The following is a 26,772-nucleotide window of genomic DNA, read 5'->3' as shown; positions in this document are numbered from 1 at the left end:
AAATGGCCAGCGTTGGCTTACCCGACCGACTGGATGCGCCCTAGAAGACACGTCAATGGATGATGGAACCTCCTAAAACCGCGAATTATGTAATCAACGATATTTTACTCGGAATTGACTGTCTCGATGGACGAATAGCTCATTAGCTGGCCGAATCATCTGATTGCGGTTCTTTTTTGTCAAGCCGCTCCGCTCCTCAGATGCTGCCTCGGTGAATGAGGCCACAAGGAAAAGTATCCAGTAATGATCGACAGGTTGCAGAACTCGAGCTTACATTCCGTAAGAATTTAGCACTGAGAGCAATTTGTAGTCAGAGCGGCTAATAGAGTTATTGATGCACACAAGCACCAAAGCTTCACTGATGACCTCGTCAATGGGTCGTGGATATTTCTTACCCTTTCTGACACGCTCCTAACATTTGATGTGTCTATACGCCAGTACGAAAGAGGTAAGCATACCCGTTGCTGATATGATTTGACCGCGTGGCGTATGTTGCCTCCGAGGAAGTAGATAGTTATGTAGACATAACCCAACTAAGTGTGTTTGGTGAACTATAAGCTATAGAAGGGTATGCAGGACCTCATGAGCAAAATACCTGCCATCTTTTATTTCAACTCAACGGCCTTGCTTGTCGCCTGATCAACTCAGTTAAACCATATTCTACCATGGCAGAACAGATAGCGATAGTAGGATCTGCATGTCGATTCCCCGGCGGTGCGAGCTCGCCCTCGAAACTCTGGGACCTCTTAAAATCGCCTCGTGATGTAGTCCGAGACTTCCCCCCAGAGAGACTCAACTTTCAGAATTTCCACAGTCATAATGGAGAACACCACGGCCGGACAGATGTGCAGGGAAGATCATATCTGCTCCAAGAGGACTGCCGCCTCTTCGACGCTGCTTTCTTCAAGATCAACCCCATGGAGGCCGAGGGTATGGATCCACAGCAACGTCTCCTTCTTGAGACCGTCTTCGAGGCTATAGAGGCGGCAGGCTGGCCCATGGAGGAGTTAGAGGGATCTCAGACTTCCGTACACGTCGGCAACATGACGGTAGACTTTAACGACATCCAAATGCGGGATCCTGAAGCACTACCGACCTATTCAGCCACTGGACTGGCTCGCAGCATCCTCTCCAATAGAATCTCGTTTTTCTTTGACTTCAAAGGGCCATCCGTTACGATCGACACTGCATGTTCCAGCTCCTTGGTGGCTTTGCACCAAGCCGTGCAGTGCCTCCGAAACGGCGAGGCCAGCCAGGCAGTGGTGGCTGGAGTGACCCTGCTCCTGGACCCAGGCATGTATATTGCCGAGTCCAAGCTACATATGCTGTCCCCCGATTCGCGGTCGCGCATGTGGGATAAGGACGCTAATGGGTATGCTCGTGGCGAAGGCTGTGCGGTGGTGGTCTTGAAGCCCCTTGCCAAAGCCATTGCGGACAATGATCATATCGAATGCATTATACGTGAGACGGGCGTCAACTCAGACGGACGCACGGATGGCATCACCATGCCTAGCTCCACGGCACAGGCCTCACTGATCCTTCAAACTTATAGGCGGGCAGGCCTCAACCCCATCAAGGATCGTCCCCAATTTTTCGAGTGTCACGGTACTGGGACTTTGGCCGGCGACCCTGTAGAGGCGCGCGCCATTAAAGAAGCTTTCTTCCACAATACTGATGGTTCCGACGAAATCGAGGTGATAGACACATCCCAAGAGCCCCTATACTGCGGATCTGTGAAAACTGTTATCGGTCACCTTGAAGGATGTGCAGGGTTGGCAGGCGTCTTGAAAGCATCGCTAGCCCTGCAGAACAAAATAATCCCTCCGAATATGCATTTCAGCCAACTAAACCCAGCCATTGAGCCTTTCTACGAGAATGTTCACGTACCTACTTCCTCTCAGCCATGGCCAGAGACTCAAGGGAGGCCATTGCGTGCAAGCGTGAATTCATTCGGATTTGGTGGCACAAATGCCCATGCTATTCTTGAGAGGTTTAGCTACGCAGACCATCAGAGCATGAAGGATGGTCCAGCCTCTGAGATGGGACCCATAGGACCATTCGTCTTCTCAGCCAAATCTAGGACCACACTTCTTCGACAGCTCAAGCAGACTGTTGAGCACATTCAGTCAAATCCCTTGCTTGATCTTGATGCCCTTGCTTGGGTTCTCCAGACCAGGAGGACTGCACTTTCGATGCGGACGTGCATACATGCCACTGACCGTCAGGGACTACTCGACGGACTCGAGAAACAGATTCACGCGGCCGAGGTGTCAAGCGATGCTCCTTTCGGCGTGAAGGCGAATACGCTCAACGATACCAAGCAGTTCAGGATTTTGGGAGTCTTCACGGGCCAGGTAAGTCGATCGACCATCCGAGTCAAAGGCACTTGCTCACAAACACACCAATCCAGGGTGCTCAAACTGCAGCTATGGGGCGGGAGCTAATGGCATCCTCTCCCATCTTTCTTGACGCTATAAGAAGATGCGAAGAAGCATTAAAATTGATTCCAGAGCCGGCTGAATGGTCATTGATAGAAGAATTGGGTACTGAAGGGCCTCGTTCCCGTGTGGCCCAAGCCCAGTTCTCGCAACCACTCTGCACGGCTATACAAATTGGCCTTGTAGATTTACTACGGGCTTCTGGGATCAGCTTTGGAGCAGTTGTCGGCCATTCTTCCGGCGAAATAGGAGCCGCGTATGCAGCTGGTATTCTGGACGTTAAGGACGCCATGGGCATTGCCTACTACAGAGGGTTGGTCTCCTCGTTAGCCAGAGGCTCGAAGGGAGAAGAGGGTGGTATGATGGCTGTCGGGCTTTCTCTCAACGAAGCTCGCGCCTTCTGTAGTAGACCTGAGTTTTCTGGTCGACTCCAGGTCGCAGCAAGTAATGGGCCGTCGACTGTGACCTTATCTGGGGATTTGAATGCTATACGCCAGGCTGAAGAAATTTCAAGCAAAGAAGGCACATTCGCCAGGAGACTCCAAGTCGATACGGCGTACCATTCTCATCATATGCGTCCCTGCGCTACTGCATACTTGGGATATCTCAGAGCCCTCGATGTGCAAGTTAGACAGTCACATGACTCCTGCTTTTGGTCTTCCAGCGTCCACAGAAACGTGGACATGCGTCAACGACTTGGCGAGTTACGGGACCAGTATTGGGTAGACAATATGGTAAAGACTGTCTTATTCACCCAGTCCACCTTGTTCGCCATTCAAAGTGTTCCATCGCTCACCGTGGGACTTGAGCTGGGACCCCATCCAGCGTTGAAAGGTCCGGTTACGCAAACTTGGGACTCAATTCGAGATTCCCCGCTGCCTTATGCAGGCTGTCTCGACCGCAAAGTGGGAAACCTGTTTACCATATCTACAGCTATCGGACTGGTGTGGAGTCATCTCGGGCCTTCAGCAGTTGACTTTGAAGAATTCCGTGACGCTTTGGGGTCAAGTCGCACGAGGCGAGTCCTGAAGGACCTACCTGCATACCCCTGGGACCATGATCAAATTTACTGGCACGAGTCTCGATTGTCTCACAACTATCGTCGAGGTTCGCGTGCTCCAAACATGCTTTTGGGGCGACTGCAAGAGGACTGCAAGACTGAGATGACCTGGCGCAATATCTTCCGCTTGAACGAAATGCCGTGGTTGAGAGGGCACACATTTCAAGGTCAGGTCATCTTCCCCGGGGCCGGTTATGTGAGCATGGCTCTGGAAGCCGCAAAGTCTTTTGCGCGGGAGCGGCATGTTGAAGTCGTCGAGATACACAATGTCAGCATTACGAAAGCTTTGGTTATCGAGGAAGATACCAGTGGTGTAGAAGTCCTCTTCACACTTCGTCAACTAGACTCAACAGCTCAGAAGGGTCATGATCAGCGAGTACTAAAAGCCGCCTTCTCCTGTTATAGCTGTTCCGATGGTCATGTCTTGGACGCAGCGTGTCATGGTCAATTAACCATACACCTTGGCGAGCCCGGAAAGGATACGCTAGGGCTGCCTCAAAGGCAAATTTCCTCGATCGAACTCCCTCCTCTACACGTTGAACGATTTTTCAAGGCAATCGATAGCCTTGGAATAGTCTACAAGGGATCGTTCCGCGCCTTGGAATCCATCAACAGAATCAGGGGCCATGCACAGGCAGCGGCATCCTGGGCGGATGGTCAGCTAAACGATAGCATGCTGCTCCACCCAGAGATTCTTGACGTTGGGTTTCAGGTCGGTTTTGCTACCTTCGCATCGATAGCCGAGGGTGCAATGGGGGCTACATACCTCCCTAAAGGAATTCGTCGTGTCGTCGTGGACTATGCGCAGAGCCTCGGCGAGCCTTCGGGAACAGCTACTACCATGGAGGCTCACTTGATCAATTCGTCAAGCGATATAGTCGAAGTAGATATCAATATATGCGATACGCGTAACGGTATCTCTAGGGTACAGGTTGAGGGCCTCCTGTTGAAGGCCATTGCAGAGCCACAGCCTACGGGTGATCGATTGCTGTACGCCAAGACCGTCTGGGATAACGACGCCGCGGGGGAGTTGATTATTCCCTCGTCGACAGTCGTCTTGGCTTCAGATTTGGAGTACATTGACGCAGTAGAGCGGACGGCGCTTTTCTTCATGAAGAGTCTTACTCAGGAGTTTTGTCCACAGGAAATCAGGGCCTTCAAATGGTACCACCAAGAACTTTTCCGGGCGATCGAACTGTTCTTGAAGCCAGTTCGAGAAGGAATCCATCCTGTTTTGAAACAAGAATGGCTTCAAGATAACCGTGCCACGATCCGCACTTTTTCTGAGCAGTATCCAGGAAGTGTAGATCTACAACTTCTCACAGCAGTGGGTGAAAACTGGCCCTCAGTTATGCGCGGCGAGTCGGAAATGCTGGAGCATATGTTGAAAGATACGATGCTGAGCCGACTGTACATGGACGGCCGTGGTTTTTCAATCTGTAACGACTACGTCGCTGCATATATGAAGAAAATCACGCACAAGTACCCGCGCACCCGAATCTTGGAGATCGGGGCTGGTACAGGTGGGACAACTCGTAGTGTCTTGGTAAGTCGATTGTCTATCAACATGTTCATGTTCAGTTGTTCCAATGGGCCACAGGGCAGATCAAACCGTTAATACTCTACAGGACAGTATCGGTGATGCCTATACATCATACGCCTATACCGATATCTCAGCTGGCTTCTTTGAGCATGCGGCTGAGAGATTTACAGACCATTCCCAGAAGATGGAGTTCAAGACATTCAACGCGGAAAAGACCCCTGGCGAGCAAGGACTGGCAGTAGAAACCTACGACATCATCATTGCCGCCAACGTCTTACACGCCACGCGGAACTTGGCACAGACCATGCAAAACGTCCGGTCCTTACTGCGTCCAGGTGGCTTCCTAGTTGCTGTGGAGGTCACTGGCACCATGCTTCGCGAGCCAGGCCTCATGGGTGGCCTAGAGGGATGGTGGCTTGGTGTTGACGATGGACGTTTCCCATGTCCAGGTATTTCGGCCAAGAGCTGGCATGATGTTTTCCAGAGCAATGGGTTCTCGGGCGTTGATTCCATCGCCTACGACTTCCCTGAAGTCAAACGCCACAACTGTTCGGTGCTCATCACCCAGGCGGTGGACGAAAAATACGATGTTCTGCGCAACCCCATTACATCGATCGATGCTGTCCCAGAAACTCAATTCCTTATTGTAGGAGGCGCCACGTTACCGGTGTCTAAGGCAGTTCGTCGAGTCGAGAAGATGCTCCGACGATGGACGCCACGCATCAAGGCTTTCAACAGCGTCGCGGACCTGGACCCCTCTGAGGTCAGCCCAGGTACCTCAGTATTGTGTCTTTCAGATCTTGACGAGCCGATATTCAAAGCTTTGATGGACTCCAAGCGATTGAACAATCTGCAGGAGATGCTAGGGAATGCCGAGAACGTGTTGTGGGTAACAAGTGGCCGGCTAAGCCATGACCCCTACAGCAATATGATGATTGGTATCGGTCGTGCGCTCGCCTTTGAGCTACCGCACGTCCGCATGCAGTTCTTAGATTTTGATGAACAGTCCTCGTGGGACATGGAAATGGTAGTTCAGTATCTTGCTCGTATGGTGCTTCTATCCTCACCGCAGTATCTAGACTACAATATGCTCTGGACACACGAGCCTGAGGTCCACGTCAGAGGTGACCAAACGTTGGTGCCACGTTTGATCCGAGACGATTCTTCTAATGAGAGTCTCAACTCTCGCCGCCGTCAGGTCACGAGGCTAGCAAAGGAGTCCGAGTCGGTCGAATTGATCCACGGCGACGATCAAACTGTGCTCGTCAAAACGAAGCAGTCGCATCAGTCAGACACTGGATCCGTAGAATTTGTTGTCAGATTGTCCGTGGCTCTACATTCCAAAGACGAAGCGCCTTGTTATTTATGTTTTGGTAAAGTGGGAAACTCCGATAAGCCAGCTTTCGCATTGTCGAAAACCGACTGTTCGACGCATGTCTTACCACCCCGGCAGGTGTTCGAACCACGGACCCTGAGTACTTGCGATGACAAGCTCCTCATTTCTGTTGCTTCCTCACTGATAGCATGCCATATTCTCTCAAGCTACCATGGTGAGGAGACTTTGATGGTCTACGAGCCGACAGAGGGCATCGCAGAAGCCATATCCAATGCTGCAGAGCGGAAGGTGCTCTTCGTTTCCGGAGAAGCGACACAGACCGGCAAAGGTTGTATCACGATACACCCGCTAAGCTCTGCTCGAACAGTCCGTCGACTGATACCTGCTGATGCTCGTTTTCTACTCGATCTCTCGGGCAACAATCAGAACGCACCCGCCAGTATGATGGGGAATATACCGCTCCAGTGCAGCTGTGTCAAATTCAGGCCCAATACCATTCCTAATGACCGCACTACCCTGGGAGTTGCATTCGACATGGCTGTCTTGGCGAAAACTGGTCCAAGTCCCAAAGTCGTCAAGATAGGCGAGACCGAGGCCGAAGAGTTTTGCACCAGGCGCCTTGCCACTGTAATTGACTGGGAACGCACAGGTCCACTGAGTATAGTGATACCTCCGCCCGACGCACAACAGGTCTTTTCGGGCAGCAAAACTTATCTGCTGGTGGGTATGGCGGGTGAACTGGGCCAATCGCTGTGTCGCTATATGTCCAGCTGCGGTGCCCGCCACATTGTCGTCGCGAGTCGTAATCCCGCGTGCGGCGAGCGCTGGCTCGAAGATATGCGCGCAGCTGGGGTCAACATCCACGCCACCCAGCTGGACGTAACAGACCGGGATCAGGTGCAAGCTACTCTTTCTAAGCTCAGGACATCGATGCCTCAAATTGGAGGCGTAGCTAATGCCGCATTGGTGCTCGAGGACTCGCTCTTTGTCAATGCCACAGCTGACAGTGTCAACAAACAGCTGAAGCCGAAAGTCGACGGCACTGTACATCTCAACGACGATTTTGTGGAAGACGACTTGGACTTCTTCATAGTATTCTCGTCACTGGGTAGTGTGTATGGAAATGCTGGCCAATCCATATACCATGCTGCCAACATGTTCATGACAAGTCTGGTAGAACAGCGAAGGAGTAAAGGCAAATCGGCATCTGTAATCGACGTCGGTATGATCTCAGACATCGGATACGTCGCCAAGAGCGAAAGGAGCGGGTCTGGAATTGAGAAGCATCTTCAGTCACAGTTTTATATGCCACTGGCAGAGACTGAATTCCACCATCTGTTCCTCCAGGGCGTCCTCTGTGGCCATCCGAGCTCTGAAAATGCGCATCTCACCATTGGAATCCAACCCTTCATTGATGAGCAAGACGCAATCAAGCCTCAATGGTACGACAATCCGTATTTCTCTCATATGGTCGTCCAGCCTTCGTCTTCCAATGGATCTAACCAGCCTGCGACATCGGCCCAGCAATTGCAGGAAAGGTTGGAAAGTGTCTCTTCGATTGAACAAGCATCAGACGTGTACCACACGATGTTCAGAAACAAGATGGAGGCAATGATGAAAATTCCTGCTACTTCAATCGACATCTACGCCCCCTTGTCTGACCTGGGGCTTGATTCCTTACTAGGTGTAGAGATCCGAACCTGGTTGCTGAAGGAGATGTATATCGACGTTCCGCTTCTCAGGATTCTGGGTCGAGACTCGATCGCATCCATCTGTTCTGTAGCTGCCGAGAGACTGCTCTCGGGAAAAGTGGCGTCTAACGCAGACGACAAGGCAGCGGAAACGGTGTTCGTATCAGTCGGCAGCGCCGATAATGTCCAAGCTCTCCAGGTTCCAGAGCAAACTGTCAGCTATTCCACGTCCCAAGTTTCGGAGGCGAGCCTCAGCTCAGAGTTTGGTACTCCTGCAGACTCCAAAACCACTGACACAGGTTCGTATGACCAAGATTTACCGCCCGTCCTGCGTCCTACGATAGTGTCAACGTCTTGGGAGCCAACGTCCTTATTTCCGATAGAGTTCAGTCGAACAGAACGAATGTCATACGCGCAGGCGAGTCTGCATTTCCTTCAAACTTACTTGGATGATCCTACCACATTCAATGTTACTGCTCAGTACGAGATCAATGGTTCGCTGAACGTGAGTCGATTCACGCAAGCTTTAGAGAAAACATTGGCACGCCATGACGCATTCCAGACTTGCTTCTTCACAGAGCCTGGGACTCTTGAACCGAAACAAGGGGTTGCTGCGGTTCATTCTGGCGACAGAGTATTCCATGTTGAGTCAGCTTCAATACAGACCGTCTGTGAATTATATCAAAGCCTTGCGCTTCAGCAATGGGATCTCACGTCTGGACGGACTTTTCAGGCTATTCTGGTGACGCATGCGTCTGATGTACACAGCTTGATCATTGAATGCCATCATCTTATCATGGATGGAATGAGCTGGCACCTGTTTCTCCGGGACCTTGACCGAGCATATCAGATGCTACCATTCCAGCCTAATATCGTTCCTTCATATCTAGATTTCGCTCGGAATCAGGAACAAGCACTTGCCGAGGGGGGTATGGACACCTCTCTAGCCTACTGGATGAGCAAACTTCAGCCAATCCCAGCTGTGATTCCGCTCTTGCCACTGGCGCAGACGAGAACAAGAAAGACTCGCCGCAAGTATGGAAATAACAGGCTTGAGAGAGAGCTTTCCTTAGATATGGTTGGCCATGTCAAAAAGGCAAGTCAAGCCTGCCGTTCCACTCCCATGCAGTTTTATCTATCGGTTCTGCAGGTTCTTCTCTCTCGTCTTCTGGACTTGCAAGAAGTCTGCATTGGTGTGACCGATCTGGGACGTGGGTACAGCGCAAGCGACAATGGGCGCGAAGAAACAATTGGGCAATATGGAGAAACCGTTGGCCACTTTACCAACCTTCTTCCTATGCGTTTCAACATCGACCGCCATGAGACCTTCTCCCACCTCGTACATGAGACTTCGCGAACAGTGCTCGAGGGGCAGAGCCACGCCACCGTACCTCTGGACATCATTCTATCAAAGCTAGATATGGAACGATCGCCGTCGCACACGCCGGTCTTCCAGGTTGCTTTCAACTATCGCGTTGGCAGCTTGCTCCAGAGGAAGTTAGGCGGTTGTACCATGAACTTGATTCAATACGAAGATGCGAAGAACCCGTACGACATCACGCTGAACGTGACCCAAACTGCCAAAGGCGGTCATTCCTTGGAACTGTTGACTAGCGACTACCTTTACTCCGCCCCGACCTCGGAATTCTTGATGAACGTCTATATCCATCTTCTCAAGTCTCTGTCTTCCGACCAGAGGTGGAAGCTCCGTGACTGTAAGCTCTACGATGATGAGAAAGTCGGCGACGTGCTCCGATTGGGTCATGGACCTAGGATCGTTCACGAATGGCCAGATACCATTTCTAGAAGAATCCAAAAGGTATATTCAGCATTCCCTCAAGTTATTGCCATCAAGGACAGCACAACCTCCGTGACGTACGCGCAACTGGCAAGGCGTGTGCAGTCCATTGGACAAGCATTAATGGGGGCTGGAGTGGAACCATACAGTTGCGTAGCTGTTTTATGCGAGCCTAGCATCGACACATTTGCATCAATGCTGGCTATCCTACATATTGGCGCAGTATATGTTCCACTCGATATGAGTCTACCCGCCACCAGGCATCGCACCATGGTGGCAGCATGCGATGCAAAACTTTTGGTCTTCCATCATCGCACATCAGACGCTGCCTCTCAGTTTGACTCTATCTCCAAGGTGGACCTATCGCAAGAGCTCGGGGGATCCAAGCAGCGTTTCCCTGCTGAGCCCTTCGAAAGCGATACCAGCTTCGTACTCTTTACGAGCGGTTCCACTGGCACACCCAAAGGTATCCGTCTTTCGCAGAGTGGGATCATGAATTACGCTGCCTCCAAGAGTGCAGAACTTGGCCTCAAGCAGCCAAAAGTACTCCAGCAGAGCTCGACAGGCTTTGACATGTCTGTCGCTCAAGCTGTCAATGCTCTTGCGAATGCTGGGACCCTAGTCGTAGCCCCGTTGGGGATGCGCGGCGATCCTGTTGCGATTGGGCAGATGATGTTAGCTGAACAGATTGAGTTCACTCTATGCACTCCATCAGAGTATCTCATGCTGTTCACTTATGGAGGTGATAGCCTCCGGCACTGTACTTCGTGGACGCACGCATGCTGTGGTGGCGAGGCCGTGACTGAGAAGTTGGTCTCCGAGTTTCGAAGATTGGAATTACCCAACCTAAACATGCTGACCGACTGCTATGGTCCGACCGAAATTTCATGTGCTGCGACTTTCTGCCAAATACCTCTAAGTACGCACGACAAGGTTGAACTTCATAACTCCATCGGCAAAGCCATCTCCAACACTTCTATTTACATTCTTGGGCAAGATTCAGGGATGGTTCCGGTTGGTTTCGAGGGAGAGATATGCGTAGGCGGCGCTGGGGTTGCGAGAGGCTATCAAGACGCCGCAACCAGTTCTGCTAGATTTATCGCAAACCCGTTCGCAACTGCAGAAGACGTGTCACGAGGTTGGACGACCTTGTACAGGACTGGAGACAAGGGTTGCATCCGAGAAGACGGGTCGATAGTGTTCTTGGGTCGAATGGACGGTGATACACTGATTAAACTCCGTGGCCTGCGCATAGAGCTTACCGAGGTCGCCAATATCATCATGAATGCTGGGAAGGGCTCATTCGCCGATACGATTGTGACAGTCCGTGGCCCGTCTGACTCCCAGTTTCTGGTGGCACATGTGGCCGTTGCCGAAGAGAATCGCCAATCCCAGGAAGATCTTGATAGGATTTGCGCCGAGCTCCCCTTACCTCGGTACATGGTGCCTTCCATAATTGTGGCCCTTGACCGTCTACCAACCTCATCAAATGGAAAAGTTGATAGGAAAGCCGTACAGTCACTCCCTCTACCAGATCGGAATAAAATGGCTCATATGACTAAGGCTGAGGAGCCGGAGCCATTGACCGTAGCCGAAGGCGAGCTTCGACTGATCTGGCGAGAAGTCCTCGGCGAGGCTGCTGGCGCTGCCAATATCCGAGCGGGCAGCGATTTCTTCACAGTAGGAGGAAGCTCACTTCTCCTAGTCCGTCTGCAGAATGCTTTAAAGGAGAAGATCGGCGTGCAGCTGCCGCTCAAAGATCTCTACCAAGCTAGCACGCTGCGTAACATGGCAGTCGTCACGAGCCACGAGCGAGGCGACCTTATTGTTGATATGATTGACTGGGAAGCAGAGACGGGCATTCAAGACGAAGTGCTGAGCTCGGCTGGGGCGCTGATTACACATGCACCGAAGCGTACGCAACGCCAGGTTCTGTTGACCGGGGCTACTGGGTTTCTGGGTTTCGAGATCCTGGCGAAACTCCTAGAAGACGATGACGTTTCCCACGTTCACTGCATTGCTGTGAATCCAGATCATGCATCCAAGTTGCCGAAGTCCGACAAGATCACAGTTTACACAGGCAGTCTGCTGAGTCCCACCCTCGGTCTGTCATCACGCGACATGGAGAGGCTGCAACAAGATGTGGATCAGATCATCCACGCAGGCGCTCAGGGTCACTGCCTGAACAACTACTCGTCGGTGCGCGCGGCGAATTACGTATCAACACAGTTTCTCCTCCTCAAGCTCGCGGTCCCGCGCGCAGTCCCCTTCGATTACATCTCATCTGCGCGCGTCATCCTTTACGAATCCGGCTCACACGCGTCGGCACCCGTGTCCATGGCTGCGCACCCACCGCCCACAGACGGCAGCCAGGGCTACACGGCGTCCAAGTGGGCGAGCGAGCGATGGCTCGAACGCGTCGCGTCGATAGAGGCAATGAAACTTCCTATCACCATCCATCGTCACTGTTCTATCATCGGCGCCACTGCACCGCACGACGACGCCATGAACTCGGTCATCCGGTACTCAATCCTCAGCAGCACCGTGCCTGCGCTGCCGAATGCCGAGGGGTACTTCGACTTTGAGGATGTGAGCAAGGTGGCGCAATCGATCGCTGCCAAGACCGACCGTGATCCAGCAGGCGGTCTCGAGTTCCGCCACCATAGCAGTAACATCCGGGTCCCCTTCAGCGACCTCGCACAGCGTATGACCACACTCTACGGGGGCGAATTCACAACAGTGGGGATGGATGAGTGGTTGCGAAGTGCGGAGGAACTTGGTATTGAAGACCTTATTGTGAGTTATCTAAAAGCGAACGTCGTTGGTAGTGGCCAGTTATCATTCCCATATTTGGGTGCCTGAATATTTGCAACATCGTTGGTGTGCATACACGTACCTATATTATAACTATTGTATCATCACTTTGCATGTCGTCTTTTTTGTCCCGGATACGATTTTTATCATTATGTACTTGGAAGTTGTTTATTCATTATACGCTGGGTTTTCATTTGGTCCTTTGTCTCTACCAGTCTGGAGATACTGTCCACAGCTATACAAGACTTCTATTCTCCCGTGGGCTAGTTCTAGGCCCATACCTTTACTAGCAGAACACTATTGGTGATATTTACAGTCGACGGGGGCTCGTTTTGTTTTCCGAACAACATCCAAAATACAATGGCAACGTCCAGCACGCTGTGGCCCATGGCCTGGATCAGCGCCAGGAGTCGAGACCAAGACCAGCCAACAAATGCGTAGTAGACCACAAAGTGACTGCGAGTCAGTCAATCAAGGCGGGCGGTTCTAACGGGAAAAATACTAATTTTCTTTTTCCCTTTTTTCTTTTTTAAAATCTTTTTAATATCGTAACAATAATAATAATAATTTATAAGTTTAATCGTTAATTATTAAAAACGCGCCTTAAAAGTTTAATTACAAACTCATAGGCCTCCTCGCGCCGAGCCCACTCCAACGTGCCCTCCTGCGCGCCCTTATCGAATCCATGGGGGACTCCCTCTAACACATGCAGAACCACATCCTGCGAGGAGTTTTTCTGCTCTTGTAGTCTGTCTGCCAACTGGGTAGCCTCAGGCCGTAGCGAATCCCCTTCACAGAGGATGAAAGCCGTTAATGATGGGAAGCTTTTTGCGTCAACAAAAGATGGAGAAACGGCTGGGTTTTTTCTTGACTCTGGATCAGGGGCGTAACAATCGTTGAGATGTGTAGTGCCCATATCGGATGGGGTTTAATCGGACGAGGGACCTTCTTATTTTCAGGAGCCATTGCCAAGTCAGTGATAGGATAGAAGGCCACTACTGCCCGGATATGAAGTTGTTCCTGATTTTGATCGACTCGAACTGTCGAGGCAGCCTCCAAAGCAAGACAGGCCCCTGCGCTAAAGCCGGAGAGCCCAACGTTCTTGGTGTCCAGACCTTCTTGAGTCACGACCCACTGAAGGGTGTCCTCGACGTCGTTCAACGGCCCAGGGAAAGGGTGTTCAGGTCCCTTGCGGTAGTCGGCGTCGACGACGACTATTCCGGCGGCCTGGGCTATGCGGGAGCAAAACGCCACGTCGGAGCCCAAGAGGGGCAGGACAAAGCCACTGCCATGCCAGTTAACAAGCACGGGCGTGGGGTGAGTCGTGGAGTAGCCTGGAGGGTAATAGACGTTTGCCGCAATACGGCGTTTAGGATCCCGTGATGGTATGCTTATTTTGATCTGCCGAACATCGTTGGGGACAAGGGCTCGATCGCGTTGGATCTTCTCGCGACCGATCATGTTGACAAAAACTCGCAAAATGGTAACGGTGACCTTCAATCGCAAATACTGCAATAAGCTGTACTGCGGTGGCCATGTGAGGAGCGCCATGATGCGGGTGCTAACAGCTTTCGGGGTTGTGCAAAGCCGCAGATTGGATATTCGAAGCTGGCTGAGCGATAGGCATGTAGCTGTCCAGAAGGCGAAATCCGCGTCGATGGGGGATTCGCTGCTGATATGATGGCTTTTGGACGAAGAGCACGCAAACAAAATCCAACATACCGGGGTGTTCAGCCCCGCCCACTTCACCAAGGGGTCGCCAACTCCTCCGCTGTGACGTCGGTAAATTAGCAAATCACCATTTATATTCAGTCAAGTAGTTCCGTGATGAAATACCCTCCAAAAATTATGCCAAATTCTTCCTTATTGAATGATATCGGTAACTGCCTGAGCGCAGACCTTCTTACTTTCGTTCGCTCCTGTTTCATACTGCTGTCTCGCTCAATCGCGCCCTGTGAGCTACCTACACCAACCTAACTCTCCAGCCTAGGCCGTCGAGTCCTTCGTTCTGCAAGCTTTTGTACTGACCAAATAAGATTTTGGCTGCGAGGTCACGAAGGGTGTTTTTCATCAGTGGTCAAGTTCCGCGGCTGGCCCTGGCCATCGGCATACTTGAGCTCATATCGGAGCAACAGAGGTGGCCGAGTATCATATTGATTTCGTTACCGGCCAGGAGCCTCCCAGGGTACGCATATATCCCGTGGCCAAAATTCAGGTTCTTGCTGTCCGCCATGGCCCACTGATACCTCCGAGCATTCTCTGGATGTGCCGGGTCCTCGTGCAGCCGCGAGTATCGGAATGCAGCGGACGACATATAGGTGCAGGAGTTTGGGGTGTAGTTTAAGTGTCATGGTCGTGATGTAGATATGCTCGGTGTAGTGTATGCTGGAGTGAAGTGTCCGTTCTTCGTGTACAAGCTATGCCAGCCTGGTCACCCTTACTTTTGTGCACTACTTACTGACCCATCATAATTGCAGGTCTATGAGGCACGACAGAAGACTGCCGATGCCAAGCTCCATGCTGTCCGCCTTACACTCGCTATCATTGTCGTCTTCATAGCCTCCGCCCTCACTCTTTACGGCTTGTATTTGGCTTGCTCTTCAGGTGCTAGGGTTGCCCCCTCACGGCCCCCTAACTATCCTCAACTCTAGTAGAAAGGCTATAAATATATGATATATGGCTGAATTGAGGCATGGATAGCAGGTGTCGTTATGGGCAAAGTCTTGATCAACCTAAGCCCTGACATATCGCAAAACGACATGGGTCACGACTAGCCTATTAGGCGTAGACTGATATTTCTACATGTAGACAGCTTCGGGGCAGCCAGATGTTGAGCATGGAGGGACGCGTACCATTTAGATAAACAGATCATAGGGCCAAGACAACTCCTTGTCAGCGCCTTCAAGTTCTGCCCCATAATCCCTACACGAAGCCTTGGCTTGCTCTTATACATACATCCTGCATACATCATTCAATATTTCAGCCCCGTCTCACTGTGAACTACCTTGAGAACTTTCGAACAGGGTGGCGAAGTCAACCACTGATGCACTGAAGGATTCGCTCCGTACACGGAAGCGCCCCGACAGGACAAACAAGAAAAAGACACACAGACGCATACAGATCGGGACCGAATACATCTTCAGATTACATGGGCCCATGAAGAACAACCCCCCTACGAGGTATCAGTGCATACACCAAGACCTAGACCTTTGGGCACGTTTCGGGTACTAGCGGTTGAAAGGTATCTCTACACTATCATTATTATTCGCATCCGCCACGGAGTTTTATCCTCTCACATCAAGGTCTGAGCCACACCAGGGCCCGAGAACTACACACCGCGCAACGGGCGAAGGAGCCCAGGACGAAGGTTTTATTAGGCTTGCTTCATTTGTATCCGCGGTGTTCTATAGCAAAATTTGGCGCCATTGGGACATTGAATTGCATCATCCACCAATCCAGCAGCCCTAGCAAGGTCACCGACGTCTGAACTGTCACCTCTGTCACGAATTGACCACCATGTACTCCCAAGACTCGTCTGGCTGCGATGCGTCGCGGCCTTGTGTGACGGAACCAAGTGGGAACATGGTAGACTGCCTAGATCTGAAAGCTACGACAGCACTGGTATGTTTTGTGAACTTGCTAGAACAACACCCAACGCCTCACCTTCTGACTTATGAGATTTATCAGTAACATTTCAAACTTCACTTTGTAAATATTGAATGATATAAGCCTCAAGTCCGTTTAATGAGGAAAGGAACGAAGCGTCTTTTTAACAAAATATATATGTCACCCCCGGGTACAGTATCTTTGGCAGGAGAGAAATCTACGGTGCATCTAAGTCGATAAGTCGAACTCCCCACCTAATAGCCGAAGAGTTGTGCGCTTGAGAGCGACGGAACTTCATGTCAACGAAGGCAATCATTCAGTCAAGCTTGATGCCTAGGTAGTCTGTCCTCTCCGCCTTTAGGATTCAGTAACCTCCTATTTGCGCCGTCCGTGGACACAAAAGTTTTGGCTCTCTATGTGAAAATCTTTGATTTAATCCTACGGCCCGAACTGCGCCACTGAAATAGGGGCTCGCGTATGTTCAATTCAGACGATCTGTCGTTGAGTGTCTATCCGAAAACCAACAACCAAACCCTAGGATGGGAGGGGGGGTTGTTTCCCCTACCTTTCAAGGAACCCGGCGCTTCTCACATTCATTGACATGCATGCTAACCAACATACGCACATACAAAGAACTTTCCTCACCACGCAGCGACGCACACAGATTCCCATGGGCGGGTCTTAAAGCCGCTGACGTTTCACCATGCGAACCATCTGGGCTGTTGATGGCATGACAAGCTAAAATGGGCGAGAAAATCTGGGGTAGCCTACACATAGGCGCTCGTTTCTAATGATAGGCCCAATGCGACGCTCCTTGCATAGGCGGCTCGCCTTGGGTGTCTTTAGTTTGGGCCATACCGTTCACCAGGGGGGCCAGGGGGCGCTGCGATACAGTACGCTGCTTGCATATCATGAGACGTGCAAGGCTGTTGATCATGTTTGGCGTTCAGTCCAATGAGAAAGCTCGCTTCTAGGCGCAAGCGACCCGCCCGATTGTCGGGTGTTCACAGCTTATTCACCGAACGTCGAGAATCGGACGGCACAATTCACGACTTACATGCGTAGCCATTTTGGCATTACATTATCAGTCAGGCTGCTGCCAGGCGCAGAACCAGACACATGAGCACGCCCGCCCGACAAGGCCGATGTGGCCCCGTGTACAGCCAACTCGCGTCTGCGGTGCAACCCACGCAATCGGCATTTTTCGACGTTTAATAAATTGACCAGCCCGCAATTCGCAGCCAGGTGGCTCCCCTTCGTAAGGCGTGGAGGGCTCCTTGTCCGTCAGTGGTGCTATTTATTGCACGGCGCTAGAGGGGGGCAGCACTAGCGCTGTCCAATTATTGGGTCGCATAGGGGTCTTTTGCTACGACTGGCAGGGCCTAGCGGGATGGGGATGGATAGGATCAGCCGCATGCAGGCTCAGCCCCTTTGTCTGACTGACCAGAGCCCAAATCGAGGACCAAATACGGATTGTCGGTTTTCAGAAGAAAAGGCAATTTTGCCCCTGCAGATGTTCCTCTGTTGAGGAGTTCTACTTCTAATAGAACTGTATATCTTTGCCAGGCAGAAAGTAGGCAGTTGAGACATGCGGGCCCAAAATTCCCCCAAGAAGGAAGGGTTACCAAACCGTGAAGGATCAGGACTAAAACGTCTTGATAGCCATAGCGGAACGGCGCTACTGTGAACCCTGTCTGCTTACCTCGATGTGCATGGATTTAAGAGCAGGGCTGGCGTCGAACTACCGACGGCGCTCATTGGACGGCGCAAGCCTTAGTTATTGCTGACTTCGTTGGGTAAGTTAGCGGATCGGCTTGTGCCATGGCTCTCCCAGTGCACTATGCTCCAAACCTGCGGGTATGTCAGCCTCTAGTTCGGCCGTGACTGCTTCTGTTGGTTTAGGTCTTACATACGGGGTTGTGGTCTTGCGTTTGACATTTCGTCTGTCATGAGATGGTGAGATGCATAGGCCAGTCTGTGCGAGTCCGCTTTGGTCTCGTTCGCTGCCACGGCTCAGTCATGTACGGTTGTGCAAATATCCCAGTCCCGGCAACGTGATATGATATGATGAGGTGAGGGTTATGAAATTGTACCAGGATGCACATGACGCAACCCTGACAGCTCTGCCCTCGAGTGGGATTCTTTTTCTCATAGCCCCGTACCTACGGAGTACCCAGCCCACTAACCGACTGGGGACCTTCAGGGCGACGATTCTGTGCAGAGCTAGCAAGAGTATATCATGATGCTCTGTGTGTCGGCTCCAGCCAAGCTGCACCTTGAGTTCCATGCTTACGGTTATAAAGAGCTTTAGGGCGCATCATGGCCGCACGAAATGGCCAACGTCTGTCAAGTAGGACTCTCCCAGCCTGCCTTGAATGTGCATCAATGGTTTGGCTGGAAAAGAGGCGTGGCGCTGTTGGTGGTTGATCACCACGGAGCGGGCGGCGCTACTGCGCGCGCAGCTGAAGCTGACGGACGGCACAGCACCGCCAACAACCCATGCACGACAAGCAAAGGAGCGAAGGATGGCAAAGCCTGACCCACCCCCATGGGTTTCTGTTCCCAGCAAATGTTTGCTGATTCCTGCCGCTCTCTCCTCTCACATTCCCTTGTGGCGCTATCTCTAGGATTATTATCTTTTCGCTTCTCACGATCTTCGGTTTGTTGACTATTCGGTGTCAATTACGGTAATCTGTTGTCGGCTCAATCCTTGCTACAAATCCACCCTCGTCCTGCTTGGGGGTTCGAGCTGTCGGGCTCGCCGTTGCACACGTTGCGGACGTACCGTGGAGGAGACGGAGAAAAAAACTAGTCGAAAAGACAAAGAAAAAGAGGCAACGCGCTGGGTCTACGACCGGAAAGACAACAATATTTTTTTGGGTGGACAGGACATGAAGTTACGGCGGCACATCGAAACCATCGAATTACACGCAACTAATCTGAAAGTGGCATACTGAGGGACGAACCGACCAAGCTTAGCGGCAACCTACATGCGATAAAACTTCATTGCCCTGAGGTGGTACCGGAGCGCAATGCGAACCAATGCTTCGACAATAGGGCTGGCAGCCTGCCTCGCAGGTTTGACATTGGCAGCAGATTTCAGCTCAACGTCAACGTCACCACCAATTGAGAAGAATGCTGTGATTATATTTGGAACCGATACATGGGCGTTGCCGCCAACAGTCGGGGATTCCAATAAGCTGCTCACGATAGATGCTACAACCGTTGTGCTTCGCACGCTATATTTGAAACGGCAATCAGGCGACATAGTAGGCTCAGCGGTATCTACATCGGTGCCTGTGGTGACGACTACTATGACGGGATTGATTCAGACGGGAGCCGCAAGCCCAATAAATCCACACAGAGAGACTCGCGGGAGAGGTCCCATTCACTGGGACGATGCAGTGATTGCATTGCTCCCTCGGGATGTCATCAACTCTGATGATTCGGAGGCTTCATTTATTAATCTCCCAGGTATGCTCCTCACTTGCATATCCATATGAATTACTGCCCCTCAAAGGCAACCAGACACACTTCCTCAGAAACGTTCTAGCATGCGCACTAACAGATCTCTCCTTGTAGCCGACCTCCCTTCGGAAAATAAAAATGGCAATACTGGCTCAGTCACGATCCTCAGTGAATTCAACAGCTATCAGTACGAAAAGCATAATCTGTATAATGTACCGCTATACATACAGGTCGACTGGTACGACAGCGCTAAGAACCTAGACGGTAGCAGCTTCAGCCCGCTCTTTGCCGTGATGAACGCCAGCGTATCGGTCCTGACCAACGAAACGAGAGAAGCGCTGAGCCAAACAAACCAGGTGCAGCCTTTCCACGCGGAGTGCTCGGGTCCTGTTGGTTCCTCGTGCAGCACCTCCCCGACCAGCAGTAGCACGCCAGCCTCCTTTTCTACTGCGCCAGCAAGTACGGGATCCTCCGCGGCCGAGAATCCGCAAGGGAGTAGCAACAGCAGCAGTGAGAGCCCCAACGGGCTCTCGACCGGCGCCATCGCCGGAATCGCCGTGGGTGCCGGCGTCGTGGGTCTCGCCCTGATCGGCGCCGCCATCTGGTTCCTGTGCTTCCGGCGCCGGCGGTCCCAGCGCAGCGGGCTCGTCCAACACAACAACGGCTACAGCTCGGACGGCGCCGGCATCATGGCCGACAAGGAGCTGCCGCACGTGACGGATAGCCCGCACAGCGCCTACGCGCCCGACCGCGGGGCCCTGCACGACCAGGGCCCGCGCCAGCACCACCACCAGCCGGTGGCGGCGGCGGCGGAAGCAGCCACGGCGCGCGGCGCGATGCCGCTCATGGGGTCCCACGGGGGCTCGCTCGACGAGTCCGAGAGGCACTCGTTCGCGCCGTATAGCGATCGGGCGCCCAGCGGCCTGGCCAACAACCAGAGCCAAAGCAGCTTGCCGACGGGAGGGGCCCGGAGCCCGACGCCGCCCATCACGAGCCGGTACGCGCACCTGGTGGAGGAAGGTATGACGGACGACGAGATCCGGAGGCTCGAGGAGGAGGAGCGGGCGCTAGACGTGGCCATTGAGGACGCAGGGAGGGCAAGCCGTACTGCGTAGCGTCTGTTCGCAGACAATTGAATTTTGAGCGTGTAAGAAGGAATTACCAATCTTGAGGGGGGGATGGGTGTTCCCATGGTTTGCTTTTTTAAACATATAAATTGGAGTTTCTTGTGGACATATTGCTGGTTTTCTTACCTGGATTTCCTCTGCGATACATTCGTTGGTCGCAAGTGCCGCTTCTACATTATGATATCCCTTGTTAGTTGATTACCTTAAAATACCAATTTCGGGAATCTCCTAGATTGGGATAGACCTGTGTATGAACCGCAAGCATCTCAGAATGGGGATTCACGCATCCTTGAGGAACAGGATAAGGGTGGTATGGTGTCTACCCGTTCACTTTGATATGTTCTCCAAATATCGTACAGGACCCCTAAACTCCGCTCAGAACTCCGGTAGTCATAACCCTACGTCGCCAAGCCTCAAGATGTGCGAAAGTCATGATTCCATGATGTCTATTCGATACAGCATGCTTCACCAGCGCCGCGTGCGGTCCTGCCGGTATTTTACTATTCCGTGACCACTTCCTGTCCTTCTGAACAGAACGCACACCTATGATCTGCCAAAGCTGAACAACCGACCAGCCATGTTGCTGGCGATGCTTCCAGCGAGGTTTCCGCCATACAGCGCACTGCCAGCCATGTTCGAGGCCTGGCTGAACTTGTCGCATCGCGAGAAGGCCAGCGTATTCGTGATCGTGAGAGCGAGGGCAATAGCTGTCATTCGTCGTTAGCACATGATTGTCTTCTCTACTTCCGTATCCCGGTGGTAAGACCAGAAATTTCCGTCGCGGGAATGCAGTTCCAACGTAAAGAGATTTCTAAGGCTGCACTCACCCACAAGCGGCAACCAGATGAACTTGAGGCGGATGAGCGCCAGCACGGCCAGCGCTATCCACAGCAACGGTTGCGCGTACATGGCCAGCCAGAAGAAGCGGCTGTCGGTGGCGTTGATGGTCTTGACGCTGGGGTCGCTGCTCTCGAAGACCCAGTGGCTGTCACCCGAGGACGGATCGACTTCGTTCCACCAGCGCAGGCCGACCAGGCGCCTTCCGGCAATGTTCTTGAGGTAGTAGAAGTCGGCAGCGAGTAGCAGGATCGTGATAATGAAGATCATGACCAGGTTCTCCGTGAAGAGCATGCCGAAGAGGTAAACGAGGAGGGAGGCTGTTCGGCGCGCATTGTCAGTCAACTTATTCCCGTTGATGTAAGGCGCGCACAGAAGCAGTCATTTGCACTAAATGCGCGCTCGTGCCAGGGACGGGCGATAGGAGGGAGGTCTCGCAAGGAAGCACATGGAGGAGAATACATACAGATGCGGAAGCCTAAGAAGAACAGCAGCGTTATCGGATGCGAGCTCAGGCGCCAGCTCAAGGAGCCCGGCGACGAGGATTGTTGCGCGTCCATGATGAGGTGTGTCAGTTCGGTTTCGGCTGCGGGGTCGTCAATCGCATCGTCTTGTCGAGGACACTGCACTGAAATATCGAGACCCAACTCCGTGATGATGCCTACCAGGAGTTGAGCTACAGGCCAAGGTCAAGGTAAGGTAAGCTGTCCATTCGGTGACAGGGGTAGACCAGGTTACGTCAGCCTGGCGCCGACTGCACACAGCTGGCACGCTTCCATATGCGCTGTTGTCATCCACTCCACACAGCGGCCAAGAACGTCTACGATGAATCCGTCTCTTGAGTTCATTCAATGCCCTGGTAGATGATGTGAGTCCAATGAATACATTACAATGCTATGTTCCATCTTCAATTTAAGTAGTAAGAAGAAGAGTTCACGACATTGCGACAAAGGTCTGTGCCGAAAGTGAACCGCACCAGCACCGAGCGGTTTGGAGCCATCTGCCGCCTGACAAGCCTGGGTCGGGAAGTTCAGTTTCTGCGCATCACCATGTTCTTGGGAATCAGCCTTACCGGAAATGTCCTCAGAGCATGTCTGGTTCGATTTACGAATACATCATGAGCAAGTATGCGCCAAAGCAGTTTCTTGAGTAAATGGTCTGAACTAGTATAACTAAGGAGGGAGGTAGACTGTAAATCCCAATTAACTAGTATGCATTCTTAAAGCTTAGTGAATTGCACAAGATTAATAAATCTTGACAGAGTAAACCCCCACTGTTGTGAATGGAACAAGTTACATGCTGCACTGGTGCACAAATCCAGCGGTTCGATTAAGCGAGGCCCAGGATGGGGGCATAAAATCCGAGGTCTCACCAAGGGACAAGGTACTGTGTCATGACTCCATTGGACAATGCACACGGTCATATCATGCCCCGCTCGGGTATGGACACCCCCATATACTCGTGGACCAATCAGACTATACAGATAATCATCTAAGCGCCTTCACCGTTGGAAGGATGCAGCATAACATGACATAACATGACAAGGCTCGGACCGGCTGCAGCTGCTGGCGGGGTCGAGCGGTAGCGAGATCGTCCCTGAGCTTGCCGCTGCAGAAGTCTCACGCTTGAAGTAAGCCGCCAACCCTTCTCATCGAACGTGAGGAAACCTGGTAGCACAACCAGGTCACATTTTCTCGAACCCTAGGAGATCTAAGCTTTCGTCAGATTAGGCCACGATGTTTGGACTAAGCTCAGCAGGCCTGGCCCTTGCAGGCTTTGTCCTTTTCTGTGAGTAATGGTTCCAATACCGATAGTTGTATCCTATTGGTTATTCACCTCCGCATGAGTCTATGTGAGATTGACGGTACCTCGCGTTCAGATGTTGTATCAAGTATTACTAGTTGGTATCGACTTCGAAATATCCCAGGTCCACTGCTTGCTACATTCTCTTATCTATGGGTGGCGCTGAAGGTGTTCCGTGGCAAAGGCCTTGAATATGAGCACCTCAGGAAGTACGGCTCCATGGTCCGCGTCGGCCCAAACTACGTCCTGACGGACGATCCGGAGACAATTCGCCAGATCAATGGTGCTCGAAGTATACATCACCGTGATGATTGGTACCGCGGAGCCAAGCTTGATCCTGACACCGACACAACCATCAGCCACCGATTCGCTGGGCCGCACGACAATTACAAGGCGAAGGCCTCCTTCGGCTATAGCGGCCGTGACACGATAGACTTCGAGGTGACTGTGGACGAACAGATAATCCACCTCATTGAAGTTATCAAGGCCCAGCACCTCTCCAAACCGGACCAGCTAAACCCCCTCGATTTCGCTCACTATATCCGATACTTCACTCTCGATACCATTACTGCCGTGGCTTTTGGGAAACGCTTTGGCTTCATCGAAGGAGGTGATCTCTACGGTTATACTGCAAGCATCGAAAAGCTGCTCGGTCTCGTTGCAACGGCGGGCGATGTGCCCTTGCTCCGTAAGATATTCATCTCTCCATTCGTTGCAAGATTCTTCGCCCCAAAGCCCACGGACAGCTGGGGGATTGGTAAAGTTATGGGGTATGTACTCTTCATCTTGCGGGTAAAGATCGATTCTAATGAGACCTGAGTAGTCTTGCGCACGAAACTGTTGAAGATCGCCTGAAATCGAAGGAAAAGCATTCGGACATGGTTGTAAGGCTCTAAGTCGCCTCCTTGTGTACAGAGACACCATGCTGACCCACATAGTCGTCGTTCCTACGCCATGGCTTGACGGCAAAAGAGATCAAAGCCGAGAGCCTTGTGCAGCTGATGGCTGGTGCGGACACAACAGCGACAGTCATCCGGACCGGAATGCGTGAGACCCTTGTTGTATATTCTTGAAACGAGAGACGATCTGACTGGAGAATAGTGTACCTCAGCACATGCCCTAGAGTCTACCAACGTTTGAGGGAGGAAATGAAAGAGGCTATTTCCTCAGGCAAAGTGTCAAGCCCTATCCGGGTCGATGAAGCAAAGCAACTTCCATACCTGCAGGTAAGCCCCCACAGACCCAGGAGCGAGATTGAGATATGTTTGAGTACTGACCAAATTGGTCAGGCCGTCATTTATGAGTCTTTTCGGATGAGACCCCCAGCGACATATGGATTTTACAAGAAGGTGCCCCCTGGAGGAGAGACATACCAAGGAAAATTTCTTCCTGAGGGAACGTGAGTTGTGGTCGATACCAGACACGGTCGACCTCATCGCTAATTATCTCTCTCCAGAGCCATTGGTTCGAACTTTCCGGCAATGGTACGACTTGAATCCGTGTTTGGCCAGGACAGTCAACGTTTCCGGCCTGAGAGGTTCCTAGATTGCAGTGCAGAGAAGAAGACGGACATGATCCGCGTCGTTGAACTTCTCTTTGGGTATGGCCGCTGGCAGTGTGCTGGAAAGGTCCTCGCGCTGGTTGAACTGAACAAAATCTTCTTCGAGGTATGTGACCCAGAGCATTCCCGATCACTCATGACGCTAACAACGCGTTTCAACCAGCTTGTGCGTGCATTTGACTGGCAAGTCATCTATCCAGGCCAGGCCTGGGACGAGGAAGCCTTTACAGCAACAGTGCAAAAGGACCTGTGGATGAGCATTACGGAGGCTTCCACATAATTATTAGGACAGAGCGGGTCGCCCTGTCTGCATGGACCAGAGCACAGTGTATTCACGAAGACCACAAATCAAAATGCTTAGTCATTCTGGTCATTTCATAGACAATGTGGCAATTCTTTGCCACAGCTAGCTAGCTATCGGCCAAACAGTCTGTCTCCATGGAGAAGACAGAGATGCCTCCATTGACAAGTTGTCAAAAGCATGATCTCAATACCAATACATTTCCGCTGCAGCATTTACTCAAGTCCCGGCACCTCCCCTGTGCAGACGTGTCTTCAGCAATTGCAGGTTGCACGGGTCCACAGTCATAACCTCTTCTGTGTAGCTGGTTTCTGAAAGGCCTTAGGTCTTTGCTAGGTAATTGGTTTTCTTTGCGGCGCCGAAGAGACTGGCGGAGCCTCTGAATATCCCACCGCCCACGGTCGCGTTCGCAGCAGAGTAACTCTGGGGCTCGCTCTCGCATGGCGGCTGTGACGAAGTTCCTGCGCTCGAGAAACCTCCAGGGTGAAAGCCGTAAGGGAGAGCCACGTTGGCGCTGGATGGGGTGGGTTCGACTTTTACAATGTTCGACAGCTTGTGCTTCAGTTCGGTGTTTTCTTGGGTCAAAGTCTTCAGCCTGTCCTTTGAGGCCGCGAAGTAGAACTCAGGATCCATAGTGTCAGATAGGCGCTCGAAGACTTTGTCGTCGAGTGTTTTGTTGAACTTGGTGACGATCCTTGTCTTGCAGTCCTTGTCTTCCCAGGTGAGAAAGGCACGTTGAAGACCATCGTGTGTCTTGTCTTGATTGGCCTCGGTATCCCACTGCGTCGTCATCCTGTCGACCTGTCTGTGAAACTCTTGCTTTGCCCACGAACCGATGGCGGGGCTTTCGGCTTTCTTACAAAGGTCTGCAAGCTTGGCAAGAACACTCAATGTGTCGACGTCGTTGCAAGAGACCATCTTGCGAATTGACTGACACTGGCCGCCCCAGTAGTGTTGCTGAATGAGGTCATGCCACAAGGCGAAGGTCGGCTCATCGACCCCTTCCCAATCAACTTCATGTTCGGTGTACCGCGACTCTTCCTTAAAGCGAAATACCAAGTTACGCGAATAGTGAGACAGAATAGATTCTAGAACAGCGGGATACTGGTTGCCCTTGAATCTGAGAGCAACCGCCTTGGCATCCCGAAGACCACTGCAACGTCAGATTTTTAGCAGGCTACAACACTCGAGCGAGAGGTATTTCTTACGAGGAGCAAATTGCGTGAGGTTTCGGAGATTGAGGGAGGTTGGTCTCGTCGGTAAGCGTAGCCGCCTTGGAGAAGAGAGGCTGCCCGAAGGACATGATGATGCTGCAGGTGTGCTGCAGTCAGGAGAGTGGCGCTTTTGCTTCTGTCCATGCACAGTACAGGTTTTGTTGTTTTGAGCAAA

At 51.9% G+C, this 26,772-nt stretch overlaps 6 protein-coding genes across 6 annotated transcripts; 3 read left to right on the top strand and 3 right to left on the bottom strand.

The window, feature by feature from the left end:
• Nucleotides 1-665: 665 nt before the first annotated feature.
• Nucleotides 666-12,728, top strand: JN550_003285 (uncharacterized protein; the record flags this gene model as incomplete). Its single annotated transcript, XM_049314673.1, has 3 exons — nucleotides 666-2,354; nucleotides 2,411-5,044; nucleotides 5,127-12,728. 3 exons carry the CDS (start codon nucleotides 666-668, stop codon nucleotides 12,726-12,728), a joined length of 11,925 nt encoding a protein of 3,974 aa, XP_049174476.1.
• A 221-nt stretch (nucleotides 12,729-12,949) lies between these two features.
• JN550_003284 (uncharacterized protein) lies at nucleotides 12,950-14,994 on the bottom strand (the record flags this gene model as incomplete). Its single annotated transcript, XM_049314670.1, has 5 exons — nucleotides 12,950-13,136; nucleotides 13,304-13,469; nucleotides 13,553-14,451; nucleotides 14,654-14,723; nucleotides 14,793-14,994. 5 exons carry the CDS (start codon nucleotides 14,992-14,994, stop codon nucleotides 12,950-12,952), a joined length of 1,524 nt encoding a protein of 507 aa, XP_049174475.1.
• Nucleotides 14,995-19,318: 4,324 nt separating this feature from the next.
• Nucleotides 19,319-20,869, top strand: JN550_003283 (uncharacterized protein; the record flags this gene model as incomplete). Its single annotated transcript, XM_049314669.1, has 2 exons — nucleotides 19,319-19,760; nucleotides 19,869-20,869. The coding sequence occupies 2 exons, from the start codon at nucleotides 19,319-19,321 to the stop codon at nucleotides 20,867-20,869; spliced, it is 1,443 nt and encodes a 480-aa protein (XP_049174474.1).
• A 555-nt stretch (nucleotides 20,870-21,424) lies between these two features.
• JN550_003282 (uncharacterized protein) lies at nucleotides 21,425-22,278 on the bottom strand (the record flags this gene model as incomplete). Its single annotated transcript, XM_049314668.1, has 3 exons — nucleotides 21,425-21,588; nucleotides 21,709-22,038; nucleotides 22,185-22,278. The coding sequence occupies 3 exons, from the start codon at nucleotides 22,276-22,278 to the stop codon at nucleotides 21,425-21,427; spliced, it is 588 nt and encodes a 195-aa protein (XP_049174473.1).
• A 1,176-nt stretch (nucleotides 22,279-23,454) lies between these two features.
• Nucleotides 23,455-25,362, top strand: JN550_003281 (uncharacterized protein; the record flags this gene model as incomplete). The annotated part of the gene is made up of 8 exons (XM_049314667.1): nucleotides 23,455-23,506; nucleotides 23,646-24,291; nucleotides 24,345-24,405; nucleotides 24,460-24,568; nucleotides 24,623-24,747; nucleotides 24,811-24,920; nucleotides 24,978-25,188; nucleotides 25,246-25,362. 8 exons carry the CDS (start codon nucleotides 23,455-23,457, stop codon nucleotides 25,360-25,362), a joined length of 1,431 nt encoding a protein of 476 aa, XP_049174472.1.
• A 342-nt stretch (nucleotides 25,363-25,704) lies between these two features.
• JN550_003280 (uncharacterized protein) lies at nucleotides 25,705-26,686 on the bottom strand (the record flags this gene model as incomplete). The annotated part of the gene is made up of 2 exons (XM_049314666.1): nucleotides 25,705-26,536; nucleotides 26,592-26,686. The coding sequence occupies 2 exons, from the start codon at nucleotides 26,684-26,686 to the stop codon at nucleotides 25,705-25,707; spliced, it is 927 nt and encodes a 308-aa protein (XP_049174471.1).
• Between the last annotated feature and the right edge of the window lie 86 nt (nucleotides 26,687-26,772).

Source organism: Neoarthrinium moseri (assembly GCF_022829205.1).
Source record: "Neoarthrinium moseri strain CBS 164.80 chromosome Unknown scaffold8_Wmoseri_CBS_16480, whole genome shotgun sequence".
Taxonomy (NCBI): domain Eukaryota; kingdom Fungi; phylum Ascomycota; class Sordariomycetes; order Amphisphaeriales; family Apiosporaceae; genus Neoarthrinium; species Neoarthrinium moseri.
Note: the sequence above shows the minus strand (reverse complement) of the source record. Positions and strands in the feature narration are given on the sequence as shown.